Raw genomic sequence first — 25,346 nt, 5'->3', positions numbered from 1 at the left:
GCTGCAGTCAGGAGCAGAAAACTACCAGGAGGGCTGGCCGGTCCTAAAATCCCCCCTTCTGCTTAATTCCTCCAATCATTTGGTTATATTCCCTATTCTTTTTTCCTCAAGTGGTTGGCTATCCACTTTCATTGTCAAATTGTCTCAGGGTTTAAATGTTTGTGCTAATTATGTTGTGAGGTGGGCTATATTAACCCTCCCCAAGAAAAGCATCTTCTCCACAAAACGTTGATGGATCACAATCTCTTTGTTCCAGCAGCCCATCCTGTAAAAAATGTGTTGTTGTTGGCAATGGAGGGGTGCTTCGAAACAAGAGTCTGGGGGAGACAATTGATTCTTATGATGTGGTAATCAGGTAAATGGATTTTTTTTTTGCATTAATTAATAAGTTTTAGTAAGTATTTCTATTGTTCAGCATCATTTTCCCTATATGAATCTTTTGTTCTTCTGCAAAATAGTGGCTACCATGACTATTCCCTTTTGAATTAAAGGCCACTGTCATCAGTCTTGGGTGCTAGTATTTTAAAAAAATAGCTAGCTTCTCTTTTGGTACAAATCCTATAATTTTCAACTTTTTGGGTGGGGTGGGGTGGGGTGGGTGGGAGGCAATATTTGAAATTATGCATATAGGAAGGAAGCATAGGGACAAGAAGAGAAATACAGCATATGAGAAGGTGTCAAAGAATTAATTATTCCTTGACAGCTGGTTTCTCTGTTCCACCAGCAGCCGCCAGCCCGGGCTTTGTAATCTCTCAGAACCCAGTGAGCTTCCTCAATAACTTGCTCCTCATTAAAGAGAATGTACACTTTACTCTTGAACTGTTTGTCCAGCAATAGAAATGTTTGCTCAAGACTGATTTGCATATTGACAATGAAAAGTCTAGAGAAGCTGTGAGTGATTTCACTAAACCGTCTCTTCTTTATAGATCTCTTTTTCTTTAATTTCCTTATATAGACAGGAGTATTGTTACATTGCCCAACGTTGCTCCTGTTAACACTGTGGCAGCTCCGACCCAGTTTTTTAAAATATGGTGTTGGGTGGGGTTTTTTTTTATAGTAAAAGAAGTGGCCTTATTTTCATCAGTGATGGCCTAGAAAGAGAAGTGGAGGTTTCCACCCACCCTGCCCTCTTCCCTTCCTTTCCCTAGAATGCCACTGTGCCCAGGTGTGCCCAGAAATGTTCTCCATAGGGACAGAAGAGGGATGGGCAGCTGGAGGCGAATGCTTTGTCTTCTGGTCTCCCTCTAAAATTCTTTGGAAAGGGCCCTGCCTGATAAGTTTGGGGGTAGTGGCTTCTGGTGATTTGACTCGTGTTTTTCATCCTAGTTTTGCCTGTTTTAGGTGTGTGGATGTGTGATCTGTTTTGTGTGGGGATGGGCATATGTGTCTTAGCGGCAGGTAGCATGGCAGAAGCCGGGCATCTGTGTAGGCATGAAGCTGTATTGCAGAAAAATGGGATTTATTTTTTATAACCAATTTTTTTCAACAGAATGAATAATGGACCTGTTGTAGGCTATGAAGAAGATGTCGGAAGAAAGACAACATTCCGGCTCTTTTATCCAGAGTCTAGTTTTTCAGATCCAATTCACTATGACCCTAACACAACCGCGGTTCTTGTTGTCTTCAAGACCCATGACTTAAAATGGCTTTGGGATCTGCTAAGTGGCCAGCGTTTAATAGTAAGCCAGTTTTATTTTATTTTTTAATATGCAGACAGTGTTGAAAATGATGTTGATAATGAAATGTACATGGATTCTCATCAGTAAAATTCCCTTACAAAAATAAAATATAAAGCTCTCATACATTTTTTTTAAAAAATACAAAATGTATTAATTAAAACAACAACAAATTCAAAATATTATATAACTTTTGCTCACAGAGACCATATAAAAGTATAGCTCAGCTTAAAACTCCACTATAAAAGAGCAGGAATATAAAGGTTTATTTAACACCTACCATAAACAATGAAGGCCTAGGGTTTGTTTTACAAAATATGTTTCAAAGGCCTGGGTGATTTAAAAATGTCTTAACCTAGCACTGAAAAGACCATAACAAACATGAGAACAACCTGTTGGATCAAGCCAATGTCTCATCTAGGCCTATATGTTTATAGGAAACCAGGAAGCAGGACTCAAGCACAAGAGCTCTCTCTCTTCCCCTTCCAATGGCATAATGCTGGAACAAAACCTTCATCTATATACACCTTCAATCTGTGCCCATTGTCTATAACAGCACCATGCCATAGGAGTGTGTCTCTCGTCTTTGTGTTTGGCAGAGTTATTGTTCTGTCCTTGTCTAATTGTTTCCTTTCTTAGAAAATACTTGCATTCTTTGTATATTTGTTCCCCACCCACATGCTCACTTAAAAATGGCAGTGATCAAAATCCTCCTCTGTAATCAAAACATCAGGCCTGACTGTGTGTCAAAATGTAGCGCTTCTTTGAAAATGGAAACCCCTTTTCCCAACCCCTCCAGTCTCTGGGCAAAGGGACATTACCAGAAACCGTAGATCTGTCTAATAAATAGAATCCACTCTGCATCAAAGTCAGCAGGCAGATGAAGCTACAGGTATTAGCTTTTCATCAAGCTGCTAATCAGTATAATCACTGAAGCTCTGATCAGTTCATTCCTCGAAGTGGAAAAATAAACAAATTGTGTTGCATTTTTTCTTAGGATCTGAAAGGTCGCTGTAATCGCTTACATATAGTTTAGCCAGATATATAGCTTTTAAGAAGGTGCCAAAAATATGTGAATTATGTTGTAATAGGAAAGGCTATCTTTCAATGATTCCTCTTGACCTTGACACCATCTGTTCTGAAAAGCTCTGCGGTTCTCCCACAAATTCCCAGCACAATGTTTTAAATTTCTTGCCAGTTCTGTTATACGGTTTTCTTGATATCTAGCCATGAAAAAGAATTATCATCTTATTGTTTTCACATTTAGGAAATTCGTTATTCAGTCATTTCCCTTTCCCATAAATGTTGCCCCATGACACAGAATGCATTCAGGAACTCAAAGTGACTGAGTATTTACAACTGGGGCAGCTTCTTTCAGGGTGAGGCTGCGTGTGGTTTCTTTCCCTTACCTCTCCCCTCTCAGTGATGTGTGACCTCGTCGAGATAATTTCCCTTCCAGTAATGTGACTTGCCAAGATGTAACAGAGGCACAGTTTCGAAATGCTAAATGCAAGCTCTTTGTTCCACAGAGAACAAATGCCTTCTGGAAAAAACCAGCAACACAAATGATATATAAATCCCACCAAATCAGAATCCTTGATCCCGCCATTACCAGGAAAACAGCCTATGAACTGCTCCACTTGCCTACAAGGTTCTCCAAACACGTGGTAAGTATTATTTCACACTGCTCATTTCAGGAGAACTATTACTGTCCCTGCCATTCTACATGAGTTGCAGGCTGTATAAACCCTAAGTCACATGGTGAGCCTGTACGAATAGAAGTCAGCATGTTTGTTTTCCTTCCTTCTGTGCTGTATTTCAAGATTTTTTAGGATAACCGATTAGGGCTATTATCAAAACAGATGATGATTATGATGATGATGCACAGGCACCTTGAAATACCATTTGGCTTTGGAGTTTCCTGTGATGAACTCTGTAACACAGCCAATGCCACAGGAAGCCTGTGCTATAGAAAGAAGACACATAATCCCACAATCGGGTAATGCCTTTATTAGGATCAATTCAGATGTCATAAAGTAGTGTGCAAGCATCTGAGTTTTCCAGGACTCCTCCTTTATACTAGATGGCCAATCAGACCCTTTTGTTCTTTTGTTTAATATCCAGCCAGAAGGTGATTTATGTAGAACCTAAAAGCTTGCTTGCTGTTTTGTGAAATTTGAGAGGTTCCTAATATTAGATGCTCCTAATAATGGTATAATCCTGGGCTGGATCTAGACATATTAAAGCGGCGTTTCAGTTAAACACATTGCAAACTTTGTATGAGAAATCAGGTTAGCAAAAACAGAACTCCACAGCGCCATCTGATGTTTTTTCTTTGCCAGTGTAGCTGAGTCCCTAGTTTGACTATAATATAGGCTGCAAAGTATTTTGAATCTGGCTTTTAGTTCTCTGAAGCTTGAAATGAAAGTTTTTAATTTAAGCAAAACATTTCTTTCTCCTTAATAAGTAACCAAACACCTGGGCTGTTTTTTTAGCCAGAACTCGCCAGACCAGAACTCAGTTCTGGAACCTCTCAGATGGACACCATAGCCATTAAAAATAGGTGTTCATGATGAGTTCTGGCACCTCTTTTTCTGGAAAAATAGCACTGGCAAACACTAATACATTGTGTTCGTGTGATGCGTGTGTTTGTAGATAAAATGCTTTTGGTTTTATGCAGCTTGTATTTTTGTGCTTTGTTTTGCTTTTTTAGAAACCCAAGCATCCCACCACAGGGTTAATTGCCATTGCTTTTGCATTTCATATATGCAGTGAAGTTCACCTGGCAGGCTTCAGGTACAACTTTGAGGACCGAAACAGTTCTTTGCACTACTATGGTCACGACACCATGTCTCTGATGATCCAGGTAAAGTGCTACTTCCTTCTTAGCATGCATGTTTTGCTTATTCCATTTTATTTTAATTTTGATTGGATTCTATCAAAGAGTGGGTTGGTGCTAGCAGAAAGAGAGGGTGCCTGATTTTCGCAGAACCCCTTCCAGTCCTCTGTACATATTGTTTCAACGCCCCACCCCAGTTGTAGGATATTTCGGTTTCAAGGGGCTGCAATGGGTTGCTCCATCTTGCGTGAGTGAAAATGCTTTCCACCAGCGCAAAGCCGCCATTGGCTTTAACCCTGTATTTCTAATCTATGGTTGGGCTCAGTTGGTGCATAAGGCAAAGTGAAACATGGCTTAGCATGGATTTGTGGGTTCCTGGAGAGAAGATTGGGATCCCTTTGCTCCTCCTTTAGTCCTTTGGCTTAGCATGTCGTCCAAACCCAGGCTCATGCCTTGTTCTGCTTACAGACAAACCACCAGCTGTATGTTTTTCTGGCAGGGGCCCTCATTTGAAAAGGCTGTCAACTAACCTAAGGGAACTGGATGGTGGTCTGCAGCACTTCAACCTGAGAAAGCTTTCTCTGTTAAAGTTGCAATTTACATAAAGGGGCTTTCTTAAGTTGTCACTTAGGGACAATCTTCCACCATTTTTGCTGACCATGGCAAGGATGTGTCTGCCCTCTTGCAAACATAACAAACCCCAGCCTTCCTCCCTTGGAGCTGCAGAGGTGGGCATGAAAGGGAGGTGAGGAGCTTACTTGGCTGAGCAGTTGTTCAGGTTTCCCATTTCCTTGCTCAGAAGCACCTGAAGCACGTTAGCTGTGCAGTGGCAAGAATAGCAAGCAAGTTCAGGGAAGTGGCACCATCATTTTTGACTTGGCTACCGAGTCCAGTTAAAAATCACGGACCCTTGGTTAGAATCCCATTTATTTCAGTGATATTTAGGGTGCATAATGTTCCCCTGATAGGGCCCCGGGATTAAGATGCAGATCCCCCCTTTTCACTTTTTTAAAAAAGATTACAAAATTCTGTGTTATTTTTGTTTTGCACAGAATGAATACCATGATATTTCTGCTGAACAAAGGTTTCTGAAGGAACTTGTGGACCGCAGCATTGTGGTCAATCTCACAGAAAAATGAATATGGAAGAATAATCACTATTCACCACCAGACTGATCTGGAGTGGGACGCGGGCTCATTTTTTATTTGGATTCTTATTTTTCAATAAGATATCTGCCAAGTTATTTAAGAAGAGGATTGAAGAAGACAGGTTGTGCATAACCCCCAAGCGTTGAAAACGCTGAAGGATGCCTCTGCCTTGTTGATACTTGACCAACAAGAAACCATCAGAGTTAATTGACATGTGTGGATTTATTGAATAATGGAAGAAACGCAACCTTCCGCGAATAGTGTTGGAGATCTATAAAAATGATGGAGTTTTCAGTTGCTGGTTTCTTTTTCTTCATGTTCTTCTTTCCACGCCCACCCCCAATTTGCTTTGTCCCCATGTGATCACTTAGCACCATTGTAGACTTTCAGAGGTCTAGGTTTTGGAAGTGGGGCATATACAAAGCCCTCTGTCAAATTTGTGAGTGAAAAAGAGAGGTGTTAAAAGAGAGGTCCATGAATGAATCTTCATCCAGCTCCAGGATGGCAGAAATGCTAGAAGTCATTTATGCTACTTAATCCAGCTTGGATGGATACAAACATTGGCCTTTCCAAGGAGAATTACAGGTGTGATAGGGACAGTAAATATAATTCACAACTCTGTTCCTAATACATAAGTAACATGGAAAGTTTGATTTTGATGGTCTGAGTCTTCTCACTGGTACTGTTAAAAAGTGGTTTGAGAGTAGCTGAGTTTTTAAAATAATTGCATTATTGCTGAAGCTAAAGCAGTTGCTCTGCTCTAAAACCCCAACATCTTGTAATAGGAAACTTGTGTGTTTCTACATGAATTAGTTAAAATGTCTCTGAAATTTTGAAGTGGCTGAATTGGTGGCCACTAGTGAATCTTCTTCTGAACAATTCCAGAACTGAAGATGTTTCTTCCAAACAGTCAGTGGTTTAGAATCCTACATGAAGCCATAAACAATAATTTATGTTGGTAGTGCATGCAATCTGAAGGCTAAGAAACGTTGAGGGCTTATGCATCCCTTTTGTGTTGTTAATGTTTAGATTGGTTGAGCAACTGTGAGACACCCTTTCTGCTTTCTATTACTTGCACTGTTCATTTTTTTAACATAACACTGAAGTCTCTCCCTAAAAGGGTGAGAACTCTTAATAGCTGAGATGTTCTTTTAAACAATGCACATTGTTGGTGATTTCAGTGTCATAGTTTTAGCCAAAGTCTGCCTGAAAATTTCACAGAGATGTGTGTGAATGAAGAAAACCCAACTTGTAGGTTTTTCCCTTGATGGGGCTGTCCATTCGCTTAACAGCTTCAAAGCAGGAAGGAAGAAACCCAACAAATTGTGGTCTTTCCTTCATAAGTGCTGCATGTATTCAGCTGCCTGATTCGAGTCCCACCTGTTGATTAGTATGGTAGGGCTGGCAATCAGGCAGCTGCTACTCAGCACTGGGGAGGCGGACAGCTTCACCTGTCAATTTCTGATCTGATTTCCAGATCCAGGAGCCTTGCCAAAGGGGTAAAGAGAAACCCAGTTCGCAATGCTTGCAGGTGTTATTGCATAGGCCTCCATTTTCTCTCTCCTTTGCATTGTTCATCCATGAAATGTCTAGGGTTCACGCAAACATTGCAAGATAAAAGCATTGCAACACAAATTATTATTACTAATAATGAGTGAATCCTTTTCTTTACGTGGAGGCAGAATGATAGCCAGTGCTTCATCTCCTTACCTTTTGGCATATTGGGTTGTTGACAGAGGTGTAGGCACTGTACTGGTGGGAAATCTAGAGCTGATTAGCCCTGTACCTTTTTCTAGGAGCAAATCAGTTCAATAAGGTCTGATAATAGAAATTTGGGAACAGGGCCATATTCAGGAAGGCTAAGTGGGTAATAAGTGCCTATGTAATTTGTGTGTGTGTGTGCACTTGCTAAATCTTCCATTGGACCCACTCAATGCCCTTTCTCTCTCAAATGCAAGTGTGCTCTCCCAAATTATCTATACCAAAGATTGCAATGATTCTTCCCAAGGAAGATGATCCTAAGTTTCTGGGTCTATTTGGTTTCAGTTTTAAACCCTCCTCCCACCTGGTTTTCTCATTAATTAGAGCACTTTTTTGAAAGCATTTAAGGTCTCTGCTTGATATTCTTCTATAAAACTAATAATAATTTTGCAATTACCGTGTTTGTTTAAGATGCTCCCCCACCTCTCATTACCATTGTTTATATACATGCATGGCTTACGATTCTGATTTTGTGCATAAGAACTGGCCTATGTGGCAACGTACTTATATGCCTTGGCATACCGATTACTTTTCTCTGGAAAAAATAATAATTCATACCATTATGTGATTTCTGTATGACTCCTGGCAGCTGGTAGGAAAAAAAGGTACAGAATATGAACTAAATACATATATCTCTGAATCCTCGCTGACTTGTACCTAACACAGTTATTCCCACCTGTAAAAAGTGAATTTTTTAAATAACAAATGAACAATTGTACTGTATAGCCATTTTGAAAAGGTATAAATGAGCCCATTTATACATTTAAAAGTTGACATTCATTTAGCACCTTGGTAAAACTGCAAGTTGATAGATGACTACTTTGATTTGTCTCTTAAAAAATATACCATTTGTGGTGTAAGGTCACAGTTTCCTCTGCCACACCACTCTGTTTTAGTCTGATAACTGTTGTGTGATTTCCCAGGGCTGGCTCCAGGTTCGAGAAATGCCCTCCCCTATTGGTGGGCCTTGGTAAGCTGACCAGTCCATGACAGCAGCCAGTCAGAGAGGAATTTTTGGCAGTACTGAGTGGCTGAGAATAGCTGCCATTTTAATTTCCCACAATGTCCTGGAGCATTGATATGCAGGGGGAATGGTGGGATATTTATATGACAGCTAGGCAGCCAGGTTCAGAGAGCTGAGCTGAGAGGAAAAGAGCCCCCCTCAGAAGCAGGCATCAGTGGTGGATCCCAGTGGGGTCCTGGGATTCTGGCTGCTGCCCAAGCTTGCCAGCTACAAATTCCAGCCCTGTGGATTGTACAACAGTGCTCGAATGTGATGTCCACTTGTGACCCTGGCATTATTTTCATTCCTACAACAACACTTGAGAAGGCTTCCTTTATCCCCACCCCCAGCCTCACCCTTCGAGAATAGTATTTCAACACGTACTTTAAGTGATTAAAATGTAGCATTAGTGTGCAGTCTAACAGTACCACATCCCAAACACCATGTTTTGGGTTAACTAATCCCAGTCCTTTAAGTACTTTGGCTTTTCCAGGTTCTATATTGAGGTCATTGGCTCCATTCTTGAAAGCAGTTTCATTTCTCTCAGTTGGTTTAATAATTTAAGGGAGTACTGGTATATGAGAATGGAAAAAATGATGGCTCAGATTTGCACTCTTGAACTCTTCAGTATTTTGATTCTGATATACTATTGTTAGAATTCTTAATATCAAGCAGCAGATGTCACTGTCACAAGAAATGTATTTTGTAGTGAAAATCAGCTAGTGTTACGTCACTGTAGACCTTAAATGCTTGTCTTTTCTATCCCCCAAAGCCACCTTAGCTTTCTTACCATTTAAAATGTTGGCATTGTTTTATACTTTAAGTATGTATGTGTGTGTATGTATGTAAATTCGTATCTTGATAAATGAAAATATTCATGGCTTTTCAAGTTTGTTGTCTGTTGACCCAGATTTTGTGGTCTGTTGTTACTATTTGTTTAAAATGAAACTACCAATGTGAATACAGAGACTTATTTTTGTTATAATAAACATACTGAAATGCCACACATGGATTTGTTGTCCTCTTTTGAAAATTAAGTACATCCAGTTGTGCATCAATATTGATTAGATAGGCACACATGATGCAAAAAAAATGACTGATGGGATGCAGAAAGCATACACACAACTCCACAATTCAATCTGAATCCTATACATGCCTACTGAGAAGTTAGTCCCACTTAGTTCAGTGTGGCTTACTTCCAGTGGCTAAGTACAGGTAAGTGCAACCCTAGGGTCCTTTTTACAAATCACAGAATGGGTGCAACACATAACTCATCATGACCCGCCACACTATTCCTCCCAAAATCATTATAATTCCCAACAAATGCCATTGTTCTTTCTTTTCGTGGAATGACAAGAAATAAATATGCTGAAACATTTCAAAAAGGTATTTAATAAGATCTTTTACAATCAGTACAAAAAAATTAAATACAAATTTATTTGCTATTTTCATCTCTTCCATACCTATAGCCTAGCAACGGGCCCCAAGATACCCCAGTTTAGAAGCTTCCTATCATCTCAGCATTCTATAAAACTTCTCATTTTCATGTCTCCGTTATTGCAGTTTTGTGCTAAAAGATATGCTGCATGAAACTCTGTGTTTAAATAATGGAATGGCTGAGTTATGTTGTATGTGTGATATAAAAATTGAAAATTAATGACAGTATTTTAAAAATCATAATAATAATGGAAGTGTGTGCTAGTTTGAGTCCATACGCGTTGCACGTGAAAGAGGCTTCTTTCAGTTAAACATGGTTGGGAGGATTCAGCAAACGAGCCCCTTCAGTGGAAGTCAAGTGTAAGGACTTCCGCTTGTGCAACAGGGCTTCTTCCCCCCCTCATCCCCCACATCCCCCCACCCTGGACACTGGCTTGGGGTGGTGGGGTCAGGAGAACCCCCAGAACAGCACACAGCAGGAGAAGAGAGGCTTGTTCCATCTGGCAAGTTGAAACGCTTGGGCAGACGCAACACTCGGAAGGGCACGACGTTGAATTTCACCCAGAGGCTTCCGCTTATGTGAAGAAATGACGTAACCTCGTTTAAACTAATGTAACCAAAGGGATGTGCAGCTTCGAAAAGCATCCTTTTTCACTGTGACGTTAGCACCGTTGTTGAAGAGAGAAGACACAATCCATCAAAGGGTTAGAGCACTTAAAGCTCATTGATGCTGCTCCATGCTAGGGGGTTGTATACCTGTTGCAAAGGTTTCTAGACCCACATCTGTACGAGGAACCTTGGGCCCACGTGAGTGCTGCCCATATGGAGGAAAAGCTCAAGCTGCATTGCTGCGCTTGGCAAAGTTTACATTTGCCACATCACGGTGGTTGTGGCAGAGAGCCACCCTCTTCCTCTATATAAATACTGCGGTAAGGAAAAGAGGTTGCAGTTAGGAAAACCTTAGGGGGTGCACACTCCTGCTGTAGACATACCCCAAAGTTCTGGAGGGGTAAACTCTGTTACCCTTTGAGAGGTCTCCAGAGTAGCCCAGCGTCTCTTGAAACCCAGTTGTTGGGCTAGGGCCAGCCTTGTACATGCAGTTCTTTCCCTGAACTGCCTGCCCTTCTCTGCCTCCACACAGTCCTGTTCAGCTGTTTGGTCATAGCACTGATCAGATGCTCATCAGGAAGGAAGCAGGGATGAATTCAGTTCCCCCTTCCTCTTCTCTACCAGAAAGTCTTCATGGTTGTCACTAGTTTGAGCTACCTTTTGCACATGCACACATTTTGCTCGAGGCCAATGGATTTAAGGAGGTCTAACTCTGTGCTGGATTGTGGCCACAGCATACTGCTGCTTTCACATTCTTAAGAATCTGCAGCCTGCATGTTCTCAGGGGCAGGCGTTTGCAATGAGGAACGAAGCACACATTCAAAGGACTGGGAAGTGGTTGTTAGCCATGTGACGTGACCTCCATGAAGGTGGCCCTTTCAGGAGACGACTGACGAAAGAAAAGCCGCTGTGCTATCCTGAACCATTGCTAGCTAGCTTACCCACCATTTATTAAGTGAAGATAGAAGTGGACCAATGAAGAGGCAACTTCAGTTCTCAGCTCATTCCAAAGAAAACTATTGAGTCCCAAACAAAGAGGCAAACAAGATGGGGGGGGGGCATAATTCAGCCAAATTTAAGCTTGTTAATGTTGCTTTTGATTTCACTGGGTGCAGGAGTGGCCAAACTAGACATGACATGGAGTTCATGTAACTTCCTCCTCAATGAAGCAGTAGAGGTTGCAATCCAGAACTGGAAGACCAGTAGGGAGAGAGTGGAGTCACTGTAAACTCTTTCCCCTCTGAAGATAACTCCACTGAAAATCGTTCCCATGCAGCTTTTCCTATGGAGAAAAGGTGGTTGGGAAAGGGGGCTGCTTTTAGCTGGAAAACTGTCAAGAGAGGAGAAAGTTAAAAAGCTGCTCTCCTCCCTCCTACAGGAGTCTTTTATTTTTGCAGCCTCTTTGGCTGCAGTGTGTGTGTGTGTGTGTGTGTGTGTGTGTAAACTGCAGATGGGTGGGTGGGAATATGTGATTCTGTGTCAAATGTGCTTTGGTGCTAAGCATGTACAGTACGTCGCTTTCACCGAATGAAATCAAAGCAATGTAGAAGTGCTCAACTCTCGCACCATTCATTGGTGTTTGTTTGAGATATATTTTTCAGCACCCATGACTCAGGTGTCACAACCTTGGCTTTGTTACATGTTCACTATTCCATATACCTATTTCCAGAGGTCTGTTGGCTGATCTGTGAGGCAGCAGAGATTATCTAGCAACCACAAACCTGTTCTGTCCTCACCTTCACTTGTCTTAACATAACAGATACATTCACCTGGACTGAAAGTTTTATCTAAAAAGTCATTGTTTTCCAGTACTTATAGATCTAGATAAATGCCTTTGAAAGTACTCCAGTTGCTGGTGAAATGACCCACTGCTCACTGGAAAAAAGAACTGGGAAAGTTTTCCTTGGATTTCTGAGGACTTGGGGTCATTTCCTTGCTTAGCTAGCACCAAAAGCGATTATTTTCTGTCATTCTTTGCAGGTATGAGTTGGAAGAGTCCTGCACAGCAAGAAAAGACTATAGGAAGGAGAAGCTTAATTTACATTGCAGGATTCTACACCTCTAGTTCACATCTGCATCATACATTTTAAACACTCTTATACTAGTGCAACTAGTACATTGCTGAAGGACTTCAACTTATTGCTCCACTGAATTCCTTCCTTGATGTGGATGTGACCAGCACTACTGTTGCTGTACAGTACTCTAAAATCAGCACCACTGTTTCTTTTTCTTTCCCATATCCTCCTTTAGCTGAATGTTTCAGGTAAGAAAACAGTAAAAGTGCATCACATGAGCACCTGATGTGAACCCCGACGTAGTCATTATCCAAGGCAAATGTTGAACATGTTCAGTGTACAGCAGCAAACAGATCCCCACTGGGTTTGCCACCACTTTTCTCTATAACAAGCTGTAAATAATGTTTGAAGTTGTAATTTTATTTGAATGATTGTACATGTTGGTCCAAAAAATAAAACAAAATAAAAGTCATTAAATGCACCTTTCAATGGTATAGATTTGGAGAACGGGCAGGGGGAGTTTTTGTTCTGTCCGAGTGTTTTGGTTTACATGGGATACAATAAATATCCTGAAAAAGATGAATGGACATATTGCCCGGCATAGAGTCCTGCTGCTTGTTCGGATGGCATCTGGATATAAACTCTGTCACCTAGCGTCAGCTGAACGACGGCACTCCCAGAAGCTTGGTCCAGGAAGCCTTTCTTGTACTCATCGTACGTGTACATTAGGGGCTCGTTGTTCTTGAACAAAGCCACCCAAACATTCCCCCCTTTACAGTGAACGTGGTAGGCAAAGTAGTAAATCCCTGGGATCTCGCAGGTGAAGATGCCAGTCTGTGGGTTATAGTTCTGCCTGCCATTGTAGAGGAGCTTGTCAAACACCACAGGAACTCCAACCCGTGGGAAAGGTGTGGTGAGCTCAGCTGTGAAAGCTGGCATCTCGTAGGAAGCGGCGCCGTTTTTGATTTTCTTGTAGCCGTATGGCGTCTTTGCTCCATCAAGACCTGGACCCACCTCAGGCAAATATTGTCCCATAGCTGGCGGTGTGGGTTGTATTATGACTGGTGGGCCTGGTGGGCCAGGAGGCCCTGGAGGTCCCTGGAGGCCTGGCTGGCCAGGAGCACCAATGGACCCAGGCTTCCCAGGTGGGCCTTGCATCCCCGCAATTCCGGGTTTCCCTGCTCCTGGAAATCCTGGCTGGCCTGGTAGGCCTCGTTCACCCTTCACCCCGGGAAGCCCGGGAGGCCCAATTGGGCCACTGGGTCCTGCGATGCCTGGGATTCCAGAAGGGCCTTGGAGGCCTTGAGCCCCTGGGATCCCAGGCTCTCCTTTGGGACCCATGGGCCCATGAGTACCAGGCAGACCTGGCAAGCCTTTGTGACCAGCTTCCCCTTTTGGTCCGATTGGGCCAGGTAAGCCTCTTAGGCCTGGAGACCCCACTTCTCCTGGGAAACCAGGCTTCCCTGGGAAACCCTGTAAACCAACTTCACCTTTTGGACCAATTGGTCCTTGAGGGCCAACAGCTCCAGCTTCTCCTTTAGGCCCTTGAAACCCCATAGCACCTGAGGGCCCCATTAACCCTGGCAATCCTGGTTGGCCTGGTTCTCCTGGTGGCCCACCCATACCAGGTGGGCCCATGTGCCCCTTTTCACCCTTAGGCCCAAGTGGTCCTGGAATACCGCCCATGCCACGCTCACCTTTAGGCCCGGGGAAACCTGGCTTCCCAATCCCAGGCATGCCAGGAGGTCCAGGTAAGCCTGGCAAGCCTTGCTCACCTTTCCCACCTGGAAACCCTGGCTGCCCTGGAATTCCATCTTGGCCTGGTTTCCCCACACCTGGAAGGCCAGGAGGACCCTGAATTCCAGGAGCCCCACCTAACCCCCGAGGCCCTGGCTCTCCGGGAAGCCCTGGTTTGCCTGCAGGTCCCTGTGGACCTGGGAAACCAACCATTCCTGGCTTGCCTACCCCTGGAAGCCCAACAGGACCTGGAGGACCAGGTAAACCAGGTGGACCTTTTAGCCCTGGCAATCCTGGAATCCCAACACCTTTATCTCCTTTTGGGCCTGGGGGGCCTTGCATTCCAGGTTGCCCTTTCATCCCTGGCTCGCCCTTTCCTCCTGGCTGTCCTGGCAATCCTCTGTCACCTGGCTTTCCTATTCCAGGGAGTCCATGAGGTCCTGGTTGTCCTTGGGGCCCTGGAATGCCCATAGGTCCAATCTCTCCCTTTGGCCCCATCTCTCCTCTTGATCCTGGAGCCCCCATCGCTCCTGGTTTTCCTGGCATTCCGGGCATGCCTGGTTTGCCAATCCCTGGATATCCTTGTGGACCTGGTTTTCCTTTGGCTCCTGGCACTCCGTGCCCTGGTATCCCTGGTGGTCCAGGTGGGCCTCTTGGTCCAGGCTCCCCAGGAGGACCCTGCTCACCTCTCAAACTGGCTAATGGAAGTTCTGCTGTACAAGAGAAAAAGAGGGAGCGACAATTAACCATTATGTCAATTGACTGGCCAATCATCTGAGTACTTCAAGGAGAATTAATATAGTAAGCTTTCGCCTGGATTTGCTGCTAATGCAGTTGATACCACAATTGAGGTGGCTTGATAACCACAGTCTTCAAACAGCATTGCCATTTTAACAGTTAAAAACCATGTTGCATATTTTAAATGGCTATCCACCATTTTCAGTGGCACAGTGTTATTCTCTGAATGCATTCCAAATATAAGACTCCTGCTTTCAGATGTACATGCCTTAGCTCCCTTCCTCTCCCATGTTTCAAGTAAGAGTTCTATCTCTTAAGCTAAGCGTGTGTATTGAATTTGGAAATTCTGAATATTTGGGGGATAGGTATGAAACTTCATCCAAATGCATAAATACATGCCTTAGGTCACTTGGAAATATTTACAGACATAGTATTTTAAAAACCTTTTCGGCATGCCATGCTGAAACCCTGCAGAGCTCCCTCCAGAAATAACTCTTTATGTTCACTTACTATTATACAAACAAATATACATATTTTCTGTTAGATGACAGAGGGATGGTTAAGAACCGAAGTAGGAAGGAGCAGAAAGAAGGACAGCTCACGTCTTGCCAATGTTACCTTTTCCTTTCTTTGAAATCCCCTTCTTGCCAAGCATGGGTATCTGTGGGATTTCTTTGATGTACTGAGGCACATATTCTTTCCCATAGGGCAAGTGTGGCCCCTCCTTGGCCATGTGCTGCATTGGAACACCATCTTTGCCCAGTGGCATGTGAGGTACTTGTTGCCCCAGGGGCTGGTACTGCGGCACTTGGGGAGGCATCTGCTTGATCCCATAATAAGCACCTGCTTGGGTGGGTCTCAGTAGCCCAAGGTAAAGGGATGCAACCGCCGTCAAAAGCCACATAGGTGCTAGCAACAAAGCCATAACCTGCAACAAAACAGAACAGAACAGCAGTTGCAAGGGAGTGGGGAATGGCAAAGACAACTGTATGGCAGGGATGGAACCAGAGGCATTGAGAAGAAGGAGGTTTGTGGTGGCTGCAGTTATCTTAACCTCTTTAACCTAAGTGCTTTTCTTTATAGTACTGGGTGAAGCAGCTATAGCTGTAGCCACCATCGTATTCCCAGTGGCACATCATATTCTTCCCATGGCAGTGCATGGTAACAACATTTCAAACATTTTTTTATTAAAAGGAAGGAAAAAGGAAGCTGAAATCAGTCACACCTAGAGTCCATGGGTCCCAGCCACCAAGGCTATCTAGGCTGGTTCCACACTTTCTCCTCCATCATTCGGTCAGCAGGAGAAGATTCCTGGAAGATCAACTTGGAGGACTTGAACTTTCGTTCTTGTTGAATTATTTGGTTCCTAGCTATTTTTGTGTGTGCATGTTCATGAAGCCAGTTGCTGGTTTTTTATTGCTCAGGCGCAGATCTGCTGGTGGAGGGGATGAACTCCATCCTATTTCTTTAGATGTAATTCTTTCAAGTGAGCAATCTGGGACGGGTTTCTTTGACCCTTCAATCAATGCTGCTCTTCCTTTGTCAAATAATGTAACCTTCCAGCTCTTCTGATACATAACATTGTTAAACCATGGGATTTGCTACCGTGGTGCAGTGATAGCTACCAATAGAGGCAGATTTAAAAGAGACAAATTCATACAGGATAAGGCTGTCAACTGCTAATCAAGATGGCTATACAGTGATACCTCAGGTTAAGAACTTAATTCATTCCGGAGGTCTGTTCTTAACCTGAAAATGTTCTTAACCTGAGGTACCACTTTAGCTAATGGGGCCTCCCACTGTCACTGTGCCACCACCACTGGGCGATTTCTGTTCTCATCCTAGAGTAAAGTTCTTAACCCAAGGTACTATTTCTGGGTTAGCGGAGTCTGTAACCTGAAGCGTCTGTAACCAGAGGTACCACTGTATCCAGAATCAGAGGCAGCATGCCTCTGAATACATCTTGATGGAGAACAGCAGCAGCAGGGGGCCATTTCCCCTCATGCGCTGCTTGTAGGTTTCCCAGAAGCATCTAGTTGGGCTGCTATACTTATGGAAAACAGGATGCTGGATTTGATGCACTTTTGGTTGAATGCAGCAAGGCTCCTCACAAGTTCCCTGAGAGAAAGAGCTAGAAGAAGCTAAGATTTGGCCTAATAGAACTAAACAGAAAAAAGAGAGTGGAAACCACGAAGCAGTATTTGTAAGTGCACACTAGAGGGGGTGTTTGCTGTACAATTCTATACAATCCCCACTCTTCTGAAAATCCAGATTTTTTGTTTGCATCATAATTAAATTTGAAACAGTCATTTCACGTTGCATTTATATGAAATTCCGAGGGGGGAAATATCTGAAGAGAGGTTGAGTGTCAGTAGCGCTCCACAGTAATAATGGATAAAATCAAACATTTGCAGTCAAGTACAGCTAAGTCTGCTATGTTCAGCATGGCTAGATTTGCTATGAAAGCGATCCAACTTAGAATAGTTTATGAGGACAAATGCTTGGATCAAGGGCTCTTACCTCAAGGATACTTCTTTGTCACTAGAGGCCCAAGTGTCCTCTGTGGCTAGGAATGCCTTCTACCAGCTGTATCTGGTTTAACTATGAAACCTCCTGCACAGGGATTGCTTGACCACTGCATTGGTAACCTCGAGGCTCAATTACCGTAATGTGTTCTATGCAGGGCTGCCGTTGGGCCTGATTAGGAAGCACTAACTGGTGCAGAATTGCACAGCTGTGGCACAGGGCATAGTTGTGCCATGACACAGACTCAAAACAGGTAGTTTTACCTTAAACAATGACTATTCTTTTGGGAAAACGCCCACAAAATGGGTAGACAGTTAAAGCCTCAGGCATTTACAAACATTCTTTACACATTTTTTTTAAAACTAAGTAGTGAAAGTTAAGAACAAATGTCCCAATACTTGGGAGAGGGGGCCACGCACAGTATTAACATATTTGAGTAAGGCATAATGTGCCAGTTCATAATTACACACAGCTTCCATTCTTTGCTTCCTATATTCAGTCGATGTGGATTCAAAAGTCAGCTAATTTAAGACCTGACTTATCAGGCAAAAACGACCAGGAATGCGTGGAATATCACACTCAACAAAGCCCTCAGTATGACACTCTCATCATTTGCATATGTAGATATAATTCCAATGCAACCATTTGATAAACAAAACTCTATTTTGTTTGGTTTTTTGGTTTTTTCTATTAAAAACATTTATTCTGCTATCAAGCAGAAAAGTAATAGTTACAGTTTTATCACATTTGCAGATTCACGGAATTTTCACACTTCAGAAAGAATTGTCTGTATATATATATAATTTTCATAATTAAGCCTCACAAACATGGCCAGGGAAGAGGATTATATGTGTGGTTTAAATATTTTAGTGCTGAACATGTGGGTCCTGATTTTTAAAACAGCTTATCTTCATGAAAGAAAATCTGTTATGCATAGCTGTCAACCTTTCCCTTTTCTTGCGAGGAATCCTATTTGGAATAAGGGAATTTCCCTTTAAAAAAGGGAAACGTTGACAGCTATGCTGTTATGTGATACACAATTCAGTTATAGTCTTCCTCAGCTTGAGCCTGTATATGCCATTTACATTACAAAAAGAGTTAAAGGTGTATTTAGAATATTGCAATACAGGTGTAAGCTCTGTCTTGTCCTTCCCAACCCAAGTCATCCCACCAATTTCCCCTCTGCAAGTGGATCTGCCCCTGATACAAGGGTTACAACAGAATTGTGAGTCTCCTCCTTGTTCTCATGGACTACAGTCACTACACAAATCAGCTCTAAGAAAGCATATCTCATCATGGAGGAGATGAACTGACAAAAATATGGTTTGGGGAATTCTCAGCATGATCCGAGAAGCTCCTTTTGCCCCCAAATCAGTAGACAAATAGCTCCACTGAAGACAACTGGAATGAACTTGCAAGTTTTATTTCTAGGCTTAGCATCTCACTAGCAGAGAACAGAGGAGGAATAATGAAAAACTTGGGTTGAATGGATTCTTTGTGGCCTAAAAGGGACACACCTTAAAGTATGGAGCAATTCTACTCTACATGATTCAGTATCGCTTTATATTTACATTTGATTGAATAAGTCAAAGCAAATTTAAGCACCCTGAAACTCCCTTGATCATTTCACTAAACAGCAATGAAATCTTTAAATAAAGGAGTTCAAAAGTAAGCACACCTTTTCAACATTTTAAAACAGAAGATGCACTTCAAACATAAGGCTTATCTGAGAACAATTCTTGCCGAGTTTTATTTATTTAAATTGATACCCTACCCTTCATCCCAGAGGAGCCCAGGGGGGCAATGTAGACCTCTTTTGCATTTCCCTTGTTTGATCACTCAGCAATCCTAAAGCTAGTAAATGCAGGTTCTAGTCCATACACTGAATAGCATATCGCCTAGAGAGCTGGGAACAAGATTGTGTACAATTACCTGAATTATTGTTGCTCATATACTCATTTAAATGCAGATAAGCAAAGTTATCCATTCTGCTCTACATTTAACAGGGTTTTTTGCCCCCTTTTTTGTTCTTGTTAATCTGGTTTGAATAAGGCTGTTCAGTTTAATATATTGCAAAGGGCTGACAAAGCCAACTTGCAAAAGGAGGATGCAAATTAACGGTTCCACCAATGTTTCAAGTATCTAAACAATTCCATTAAAATATCTTGACATTTGAAAGGATAATTGACTGTTGAAATGGGAGTGTTTTCAGCTTCAAAGTATGCCCCTAATACCTTTAGCTTTTGTGAGATGGCCCTAAAAGCTTACACTTCAGTTTCCCTTTTGCATGAACCTCTTATAACCATCGTCCCCACAGGATGTCTTTTCTTCTTGCTATTTTGATTTCCTTAAGGGGATTTTGTCATTTTTGCTGTGCTTTCGAAAGCAGTGAAGTGACATTGGCAACAAAGCTCTTTTATTCATTTTTAGGAAGCATGAGGAACGGCACAGCAGATCTGCAAAGGTGAAAGCAGGCTACCTCGAAATAGGAAAAGACCCCTAAGCAGGCTCTATAACATTGCCATGATAGAGTGTGTAGTGTTTGTAAAAGAAAATGCATTTATTGTTGTTCTAGATTTAAAAAATGCAATTAAAAATATTACCTCAATGAAAGCATCAGATAGAGTAAATATAAATACACACAGAGAGAGGCTGAGAGAGAATATCTCAATTCGTCCAGCTATAGCTTGTTGTAAACATTTCATCTGTTGGATGTATGACTACAGACCTTGGAGAAGCGACTGCCACCAAGGACATATGACTAGAAGCTGCTATTGGCAGAAGACAACTGGTATATCACACTGATCCTGGCCTGACTGCACTGGCTGCCACAGTTTCTGGATTCAAGTCAAAGTGCTGGTTTTGACTTATAAAGCCTTAAATGGCTCAGGACTCAACACCTCAAGGACTGACTCTCCCCACAGGAACTGACCCAGACCCTGGTGGGGGGTGTTTTTGGAGGGGGGGGAGAGAAAGTTGTTGAGCTTTTTAGGGGAAGATATCCTTGAAATAAATAAGTTTTGGGGCTTTTAATTTTAATTTAAAAGCATTTTTCTTGAAAAATCTCCCTAGTTGCCATACATCCGGGTTTTCCTGGACATTTTGCAGATTCAGTGAAAATCCGCCCGGACGCCATTTTGACAGTCCGATTCCTGGACATGTCCGGGGAAAAACCAGGTGTATGGCAGCCCTCCCTGCCTGTGTTCATAATCTGAGGCCCTTCTTTGCTTGCCTCCTCCATGAGAGGAATGGAGTGTGGCAACATGAGAATAGGCCTTTTCTATGGTGGCTCCCAGTTTGTGGAATGCTTTCCTCAGGGTGCTCACCTGGCGCCTCAGTTACATAGCTTTAAGTTCCAGGCAAAAACATTCCTCTTCAGCCAGGCTTTGGGTTGATTAAACAATTTATAGCCTTTTAAACTGTGGCAGGTGGTGGTATTATTTTTGTTTGTTAGTACGGTATGAACTTACATATTTTTATAATGTAAACCAGTGATCCATGGATGAAGGGAAGTATAGAAACAACAATAACAACAACAACAACAACTTATTGGCTCCCAAAAAATATCATGTGAACAATGGTGATTGGCTCATCAGGGCAAATGGGCCCGCCTGCCTCAGGCTGCCTCAGTCTGCCCCCAGCTAGTCCCCACATGCCTACTCTCTTCCTTACAACTCCCTCCCAAGTTGCCCCCCCCCAGCTTCTTCCTCCTTTGTCTCAGTGGTGCCCTTGAATAACTCAGCAGGGGCAAAATGAAGTGGAGGCAAAACAAGAATTAGTAAAATTAGTAGAACAAGAATTAGTTCGCTCTGCCCATTGTTGTCTGTGGTTACCTGTGTCATTGACTCTGGCTCCCCCTACTGTTGGCCTCCCTCCCTCTCTTCCTTCCACCCCACCTATCCCAATGGCCATCAGCCACTACTGCATATGAAGCAGCCTTGAAATGCTTAAGTATGATGCTAGCTTAAATTTGCTTAATATTATTCTTGAATGTGATTCTCTGTTGCAATCCCATGGTTTTACGGCTTGATTGCTTGCCATAAAATACTTTCTTACCCACTTCTTTCTACAAACTAGCAAAACACAGCATTGGCCTTTCATTTGTTCACTTTGATGCTGTGCACACTGTGTTTTCTTAGTTCTTGCCTCCACGCTGCTTTATGGCTTATCTCTCTTTCAGAAAAGTACAGCAAAATTGAAGTTTGTGTCTTGGGCCTGAGTCTCTGCCATGTACAGTAATTCAGCCCACTGTACTTTGATTATCCCGTCCAAGAAGGGGTGGGGAGGGAAAGACAACCGCCTCTCTTATTTTCTTTTCTTTGTATTAATTTTATAGCTCCTTAGAAACCCCAAATCCCAGTCCAAGGGAGATATTCAAACCATGAAAAATGTCTATACAATATTTTTCTTGAAAAGGTCTCTGGCCCTTCAGACCATTTTTATTGGAAGGCAGCATTTCCCCCACCCAATTGCAAAAGAGAAATCTTGTCTTGTGCGTACCTTCCCTCCAATTCTGGAAGAGAAGGTATGTCTATCCAAAAAAGCAAAATGAAGTGCTACAATCCACCCCAAAGGAAAACAAAGCTGAAAACCACTGGCCACATATGTCTCTCCCCCTCCCATCTCTTTTGCTTTACTGTTGTCGCCCTTTTCAGGTGTTCACCTCGATCACAGGAGGGATAAACATGTGCAGGTAGACAAGCATGTGCACATTTTCATGTATACCCCAATGAGAAGCCATGCCTTCAGTGTTTTGGACCTCACTCTCTAGAACCCCCTCCCACAAGAAGTTAGAAAGGCATTGTCCTTACTAAATGTCAGATTCTTGGTCAAGATTGTCTTATTTATTTTTTGTCTTCTCTTTTTGTAAACTACGTTGAGTGTGTGTGTGTGTCGTGTGTGTGTGTGTGTTATAATCAAACACTGTATACATTTTATGAAATAAATAAAATAAAATAAATTTCAGAAGACTTTGCACCATGAATGCTTCACAGATTTTTTTTTTAATGGTTGAGATTTTAAATTCTAGAGGTTTTAAAATTTGGAAGTTTAATTTAGGCTGTAATTTTTTGCATATTTCAATGTTGCTCTCTGCTTTGAGACCTCGACGGTAAAAAGCAGGATATACAATTTAAAATAAATAAGCATCCTCTGCATTAACATCCTCTGCATGCTGGCTGCACCCTCTCTTCCTCACCCCCTCTCTGAATTTAATTCAAAGGTCTGAAAGATGTTTCAGATGAATGCTGTTAGAAGAGGACACTCCTGTCGTTTGATATGGAGAATGTTCTATAGATTGGATGTAGCCTTGCTTTGACGCTGTAGGCAATTTAAATGATAGCTTCTAAACCCAGCTGCCCAACTCTAATGGGAGTGCCAGAATTTCCTTTCTTTTCAGATAGGGGCCTTAGGGCAGGTGGCAGCAGCTGGGTCCCCAGAAGTTGCCCAAGGGTGCTTCATGCAGTTGGTGGGCCTAATCGGCCCATTCCTGAACATATATTTATTATAACTACTACATAGGCTGCTCATGGAGCAAGGAGACAACTGCAACCCTGTTATACGTGGTGGTCAGGGCAAAAGGTACGAGCGGCAAGATTGCTTTGCCTGCAGGTGGTGCCCCAATTGGGCCTGATGCTGCTGCACAATGGCAATGAGACGGATGTGGGATCCAATGGATCCCAGGCAGACTCATTGTCTCCTTGCTTCTGGAATGCTACATTTTGGGGCCTTCCACTAGTTGCCACCAGTGGAACTCCACCCACCTGACAGGTGGCAAGAGATCAGCTTAGTTAGGAGTACTGGATAGAGCGACCCTTCTGCCCTACCATAGGGAGCGGGTGGCGCTGTGGTCTAAACCACTGAGCCTCTTGGGCTTGCCGATCAGAAAGTCGGCAGTTGGAATCCCCGTGACGGAGTGAACCCCCGTTGCTCTGTCCCAGCTCCTGCCAACCTAGCAGTTTGAAAGCATACCAGCACGAGTAGATAAATAGGTACTGCTGTGGTGGGAAGGTAAATGGCATTTCCGTGCACTCTGGCATCTGTCACGGTGTCCTGTTGTACCAGAAGCGGTTTAGTCATGCTGGCCACATGACTCGGAAAGCTGTCTGTGGACAAACGCTGGCTCCCTCGGCCTAAAAGCAAGATGAGCGCTGCAACCCCATCCAGGGGTCCTTCACCTTACCTTTACCTTTTTACCTCTACCCCACCAACTCCCTCTCACTATACTTTTTACTTGTTCTTTATCTACAACAGTTCGAATGAATTATTTTTTCCTGCTGAAATTAACAAAAAGAAGTAACTGTTAGTATTTCACGCCTCCGATGTTGCAGATGAGACTGGTGTAAATCACATGCCTGTCTGGAAAGAGTGTGGGAACGGAAGACAGTCTTATCTCTTCCGCTGTATGTACTATTGTACTGTACATTTGTTTTTACTTGTCCTTTTTTTCTTCTCTCGGAGCTGGAGAGAGAAGACGCCATGATTCTGTTTGTCTGTACACGGTGTGTAAATAAATACGTAGATTAGCTCTACAATTACAGATAGGTAGCCGTGTTGGTCTGCCATAGTCAAAACAAAAAAAAAATCCTTCCAGTAGCACCTTAAAGACCAACTAAGTTAGTTCTTGGTATGAGCTTTCGTGTGCATGCACACTTCTTCAGATAAGGTATCTGAAAGCTCATACCAAGAACTAACTTAGTTGGTCTTTAAGGTGCCACTGGAAGGATTTTTTTTGTTTGTTTTAGCTCTACGATGTCTCACGCTTCTTGCTGTGTTATGCTAGAAGATTAGTGTGCATATATCATTTGATATATGTTGCTGAAGCTCACTGGAGAAGAAGGGAAATGCCTTTTACTGGAGGACGCTCGGAGTCCAGGGGCACCCCAGGGTATTTTTCCAACAGCGACTTCAGTAACAGTAGCCCTTGTATCCCATTGAGGGAGGGGAGAGAAGCAGGCAATGGAATAGCTCTGAAAGTTACATATATGGCTGATCCTTGCTTTCCAAAGAAAGCTGAGAAAGCAGGCACACATGTATTGTTTCCTGCACAATTTTAATACATTCTAAAAAGCAGCTGATTGCCGTTCACAGGTCTCTGAATGCATCTGGAAGTGGGATTGTCAAGGCAAAATTCTGTTCACATCACTCACTGGGATGCACAGCTGCCTCAGCATCCAGTCTGCCCCATACCTGGAGAAGTGAGCATTTCTCCTCCTCCTCCTCTGTAAGAAGCTTTGCCTGCCAAGTGTCAACACTACTGTCAAGCCTATAAATCTTGGAGATTACTTTTGTTTGGAACTTCTCCTGCTATCCTGATGAGGAAATAATGGAACTGCCGAATTCCTCTGGTACATACAAAGCTAAATTGAAAATAAAGTTGAAATGTAATCAGGCACAGATGGTTTTGATATATATTTCTGAGTGGTTTAATCACTGTGTCATTAGTTTGCCAAATAACACGACTGGGATAAGTCAGATCTTAAGCCATATTCTGCTTTTAACAGAAACGATCAAACATGTTGCTTTGCTGGCTGTACGCAAAGAAACATTGTGATTGGGTTTTTTTACCCAGGTACAGAGACCGGATGGAAGAAAATACAACAGCCCCAAATGCCCTCTGCATTATTATTATTATTTTTCAAAAGAAGACTGATATTTTAATAACCTAGATGGACCAAAAAACCAAGGGTTGGGTTTCCCTAAAAAGCCTGTTAGCATGGCGCTTGTTTCTTGCAGACACCAAGCAGTTGACATCAGTGAAAATGAAGCAGGCCTGTAAGTTTGTATTTTAGAGGTGGCAGCATACAGTGCCAGGAGAAAATTGAATATTTGACTTAAAAATATGAAATGTCTTCAGCT

At 42.7% G+C, this 25,346-nt stretch overlaps 2 protein-coding genes across 10 annotated transcripts in view; one reads left to right on the top strand and one right to left on the bottom strand.

The window, feature by feature from the left end:
* The window catches only part of ST3GAL6 (ST3 beta-galactoside alpha-2,3-sialyltransferase 6), a 40,499-nt gene extending 31,695 nt beyond the window's left edge, over positions 1 to 8,804 (top strand). For 3 of the 4 annotated variants that reach the window (XM_081908905.1, XM_081908904.1, XM_081908906.1), the window contains exons 6-10: positions 257 to 355; positions 1,490 to 1,679; positions 3,206 to 3,343; positions 4,390 to 4,542; positions 5,568 to 8,804. In XM_081908905.1, the coding sequence (XP_081765031.1) occupies positions 257 to 355; positions 1,490 to 1,679; positions 3,206 to 3,343; positions 4,390 to 4,542; positions 5,568 to 5,654 (667 nt within the window). In that variant the 3' untranslated portion in view covers positions 5,655 to 8,804. The remainder of the gene's footprint in view (positions 1 to 256; positions 356 to 1,489; positions 1,680 to 3,205; positions 3,344 to 4,389; positions 4,543 to 5,567) is intronic. The other variant, XM_081908907.1, reaches the window with a different exon arrangement.
* A 4,083-nt stretch (positions 8,805 to 12,887) lies between these two features.
* The window catches only part of COL8A1 (collagen type VIII alpha 1 chain), a 97,877-nt gene continuing 85,418 nt past the window's right edge, over positions 12,888 to 25,346 (bottom strand). For 5 of the 6 annotated variants that reach the window (XM_081908461.1, XM_081908462.1, XM_081908463.1 and 2 more), the window contains 2 exons: positions 15,582 to 15,891; positions 12,888 to 14,938 (listed from right to left, as the gene is read on the bottom strand). In XM_081908461.1, the coding sequence (XP_081764587.1) occupies positions 13,035 to 14,938; positions 15,582 to 15,888 (2,211 nt within the window). In that variant the 5' untranslated portion in view covers positions 15,889 to 15,891 and the 3' untranslated portion in view covers positions 12,888 to 13,034. The remainder of the gene's footprint in view (positions 14,939 to 15,581; positions 15,892 to 25,346) is intronic. The other variant, XM_081908464.1, reaches the window with a different exon arrangement.

The sequence above is a fragment of the Podarcis melisellensis genome (genome assembly GCF_964234715.1).
Source record: "Podarcis melisellensis genome assembly, chromosome: 4".
Lineage (NCBI taxonomy): Eukaryota > Metazoa > Chordata > Lepidosauria > Squamata > Lacertidae > Podarcis > Podarcis melisellensis.
This window is presented reverse-complemented; position numbering and strand designations above follow the sequence as displayed.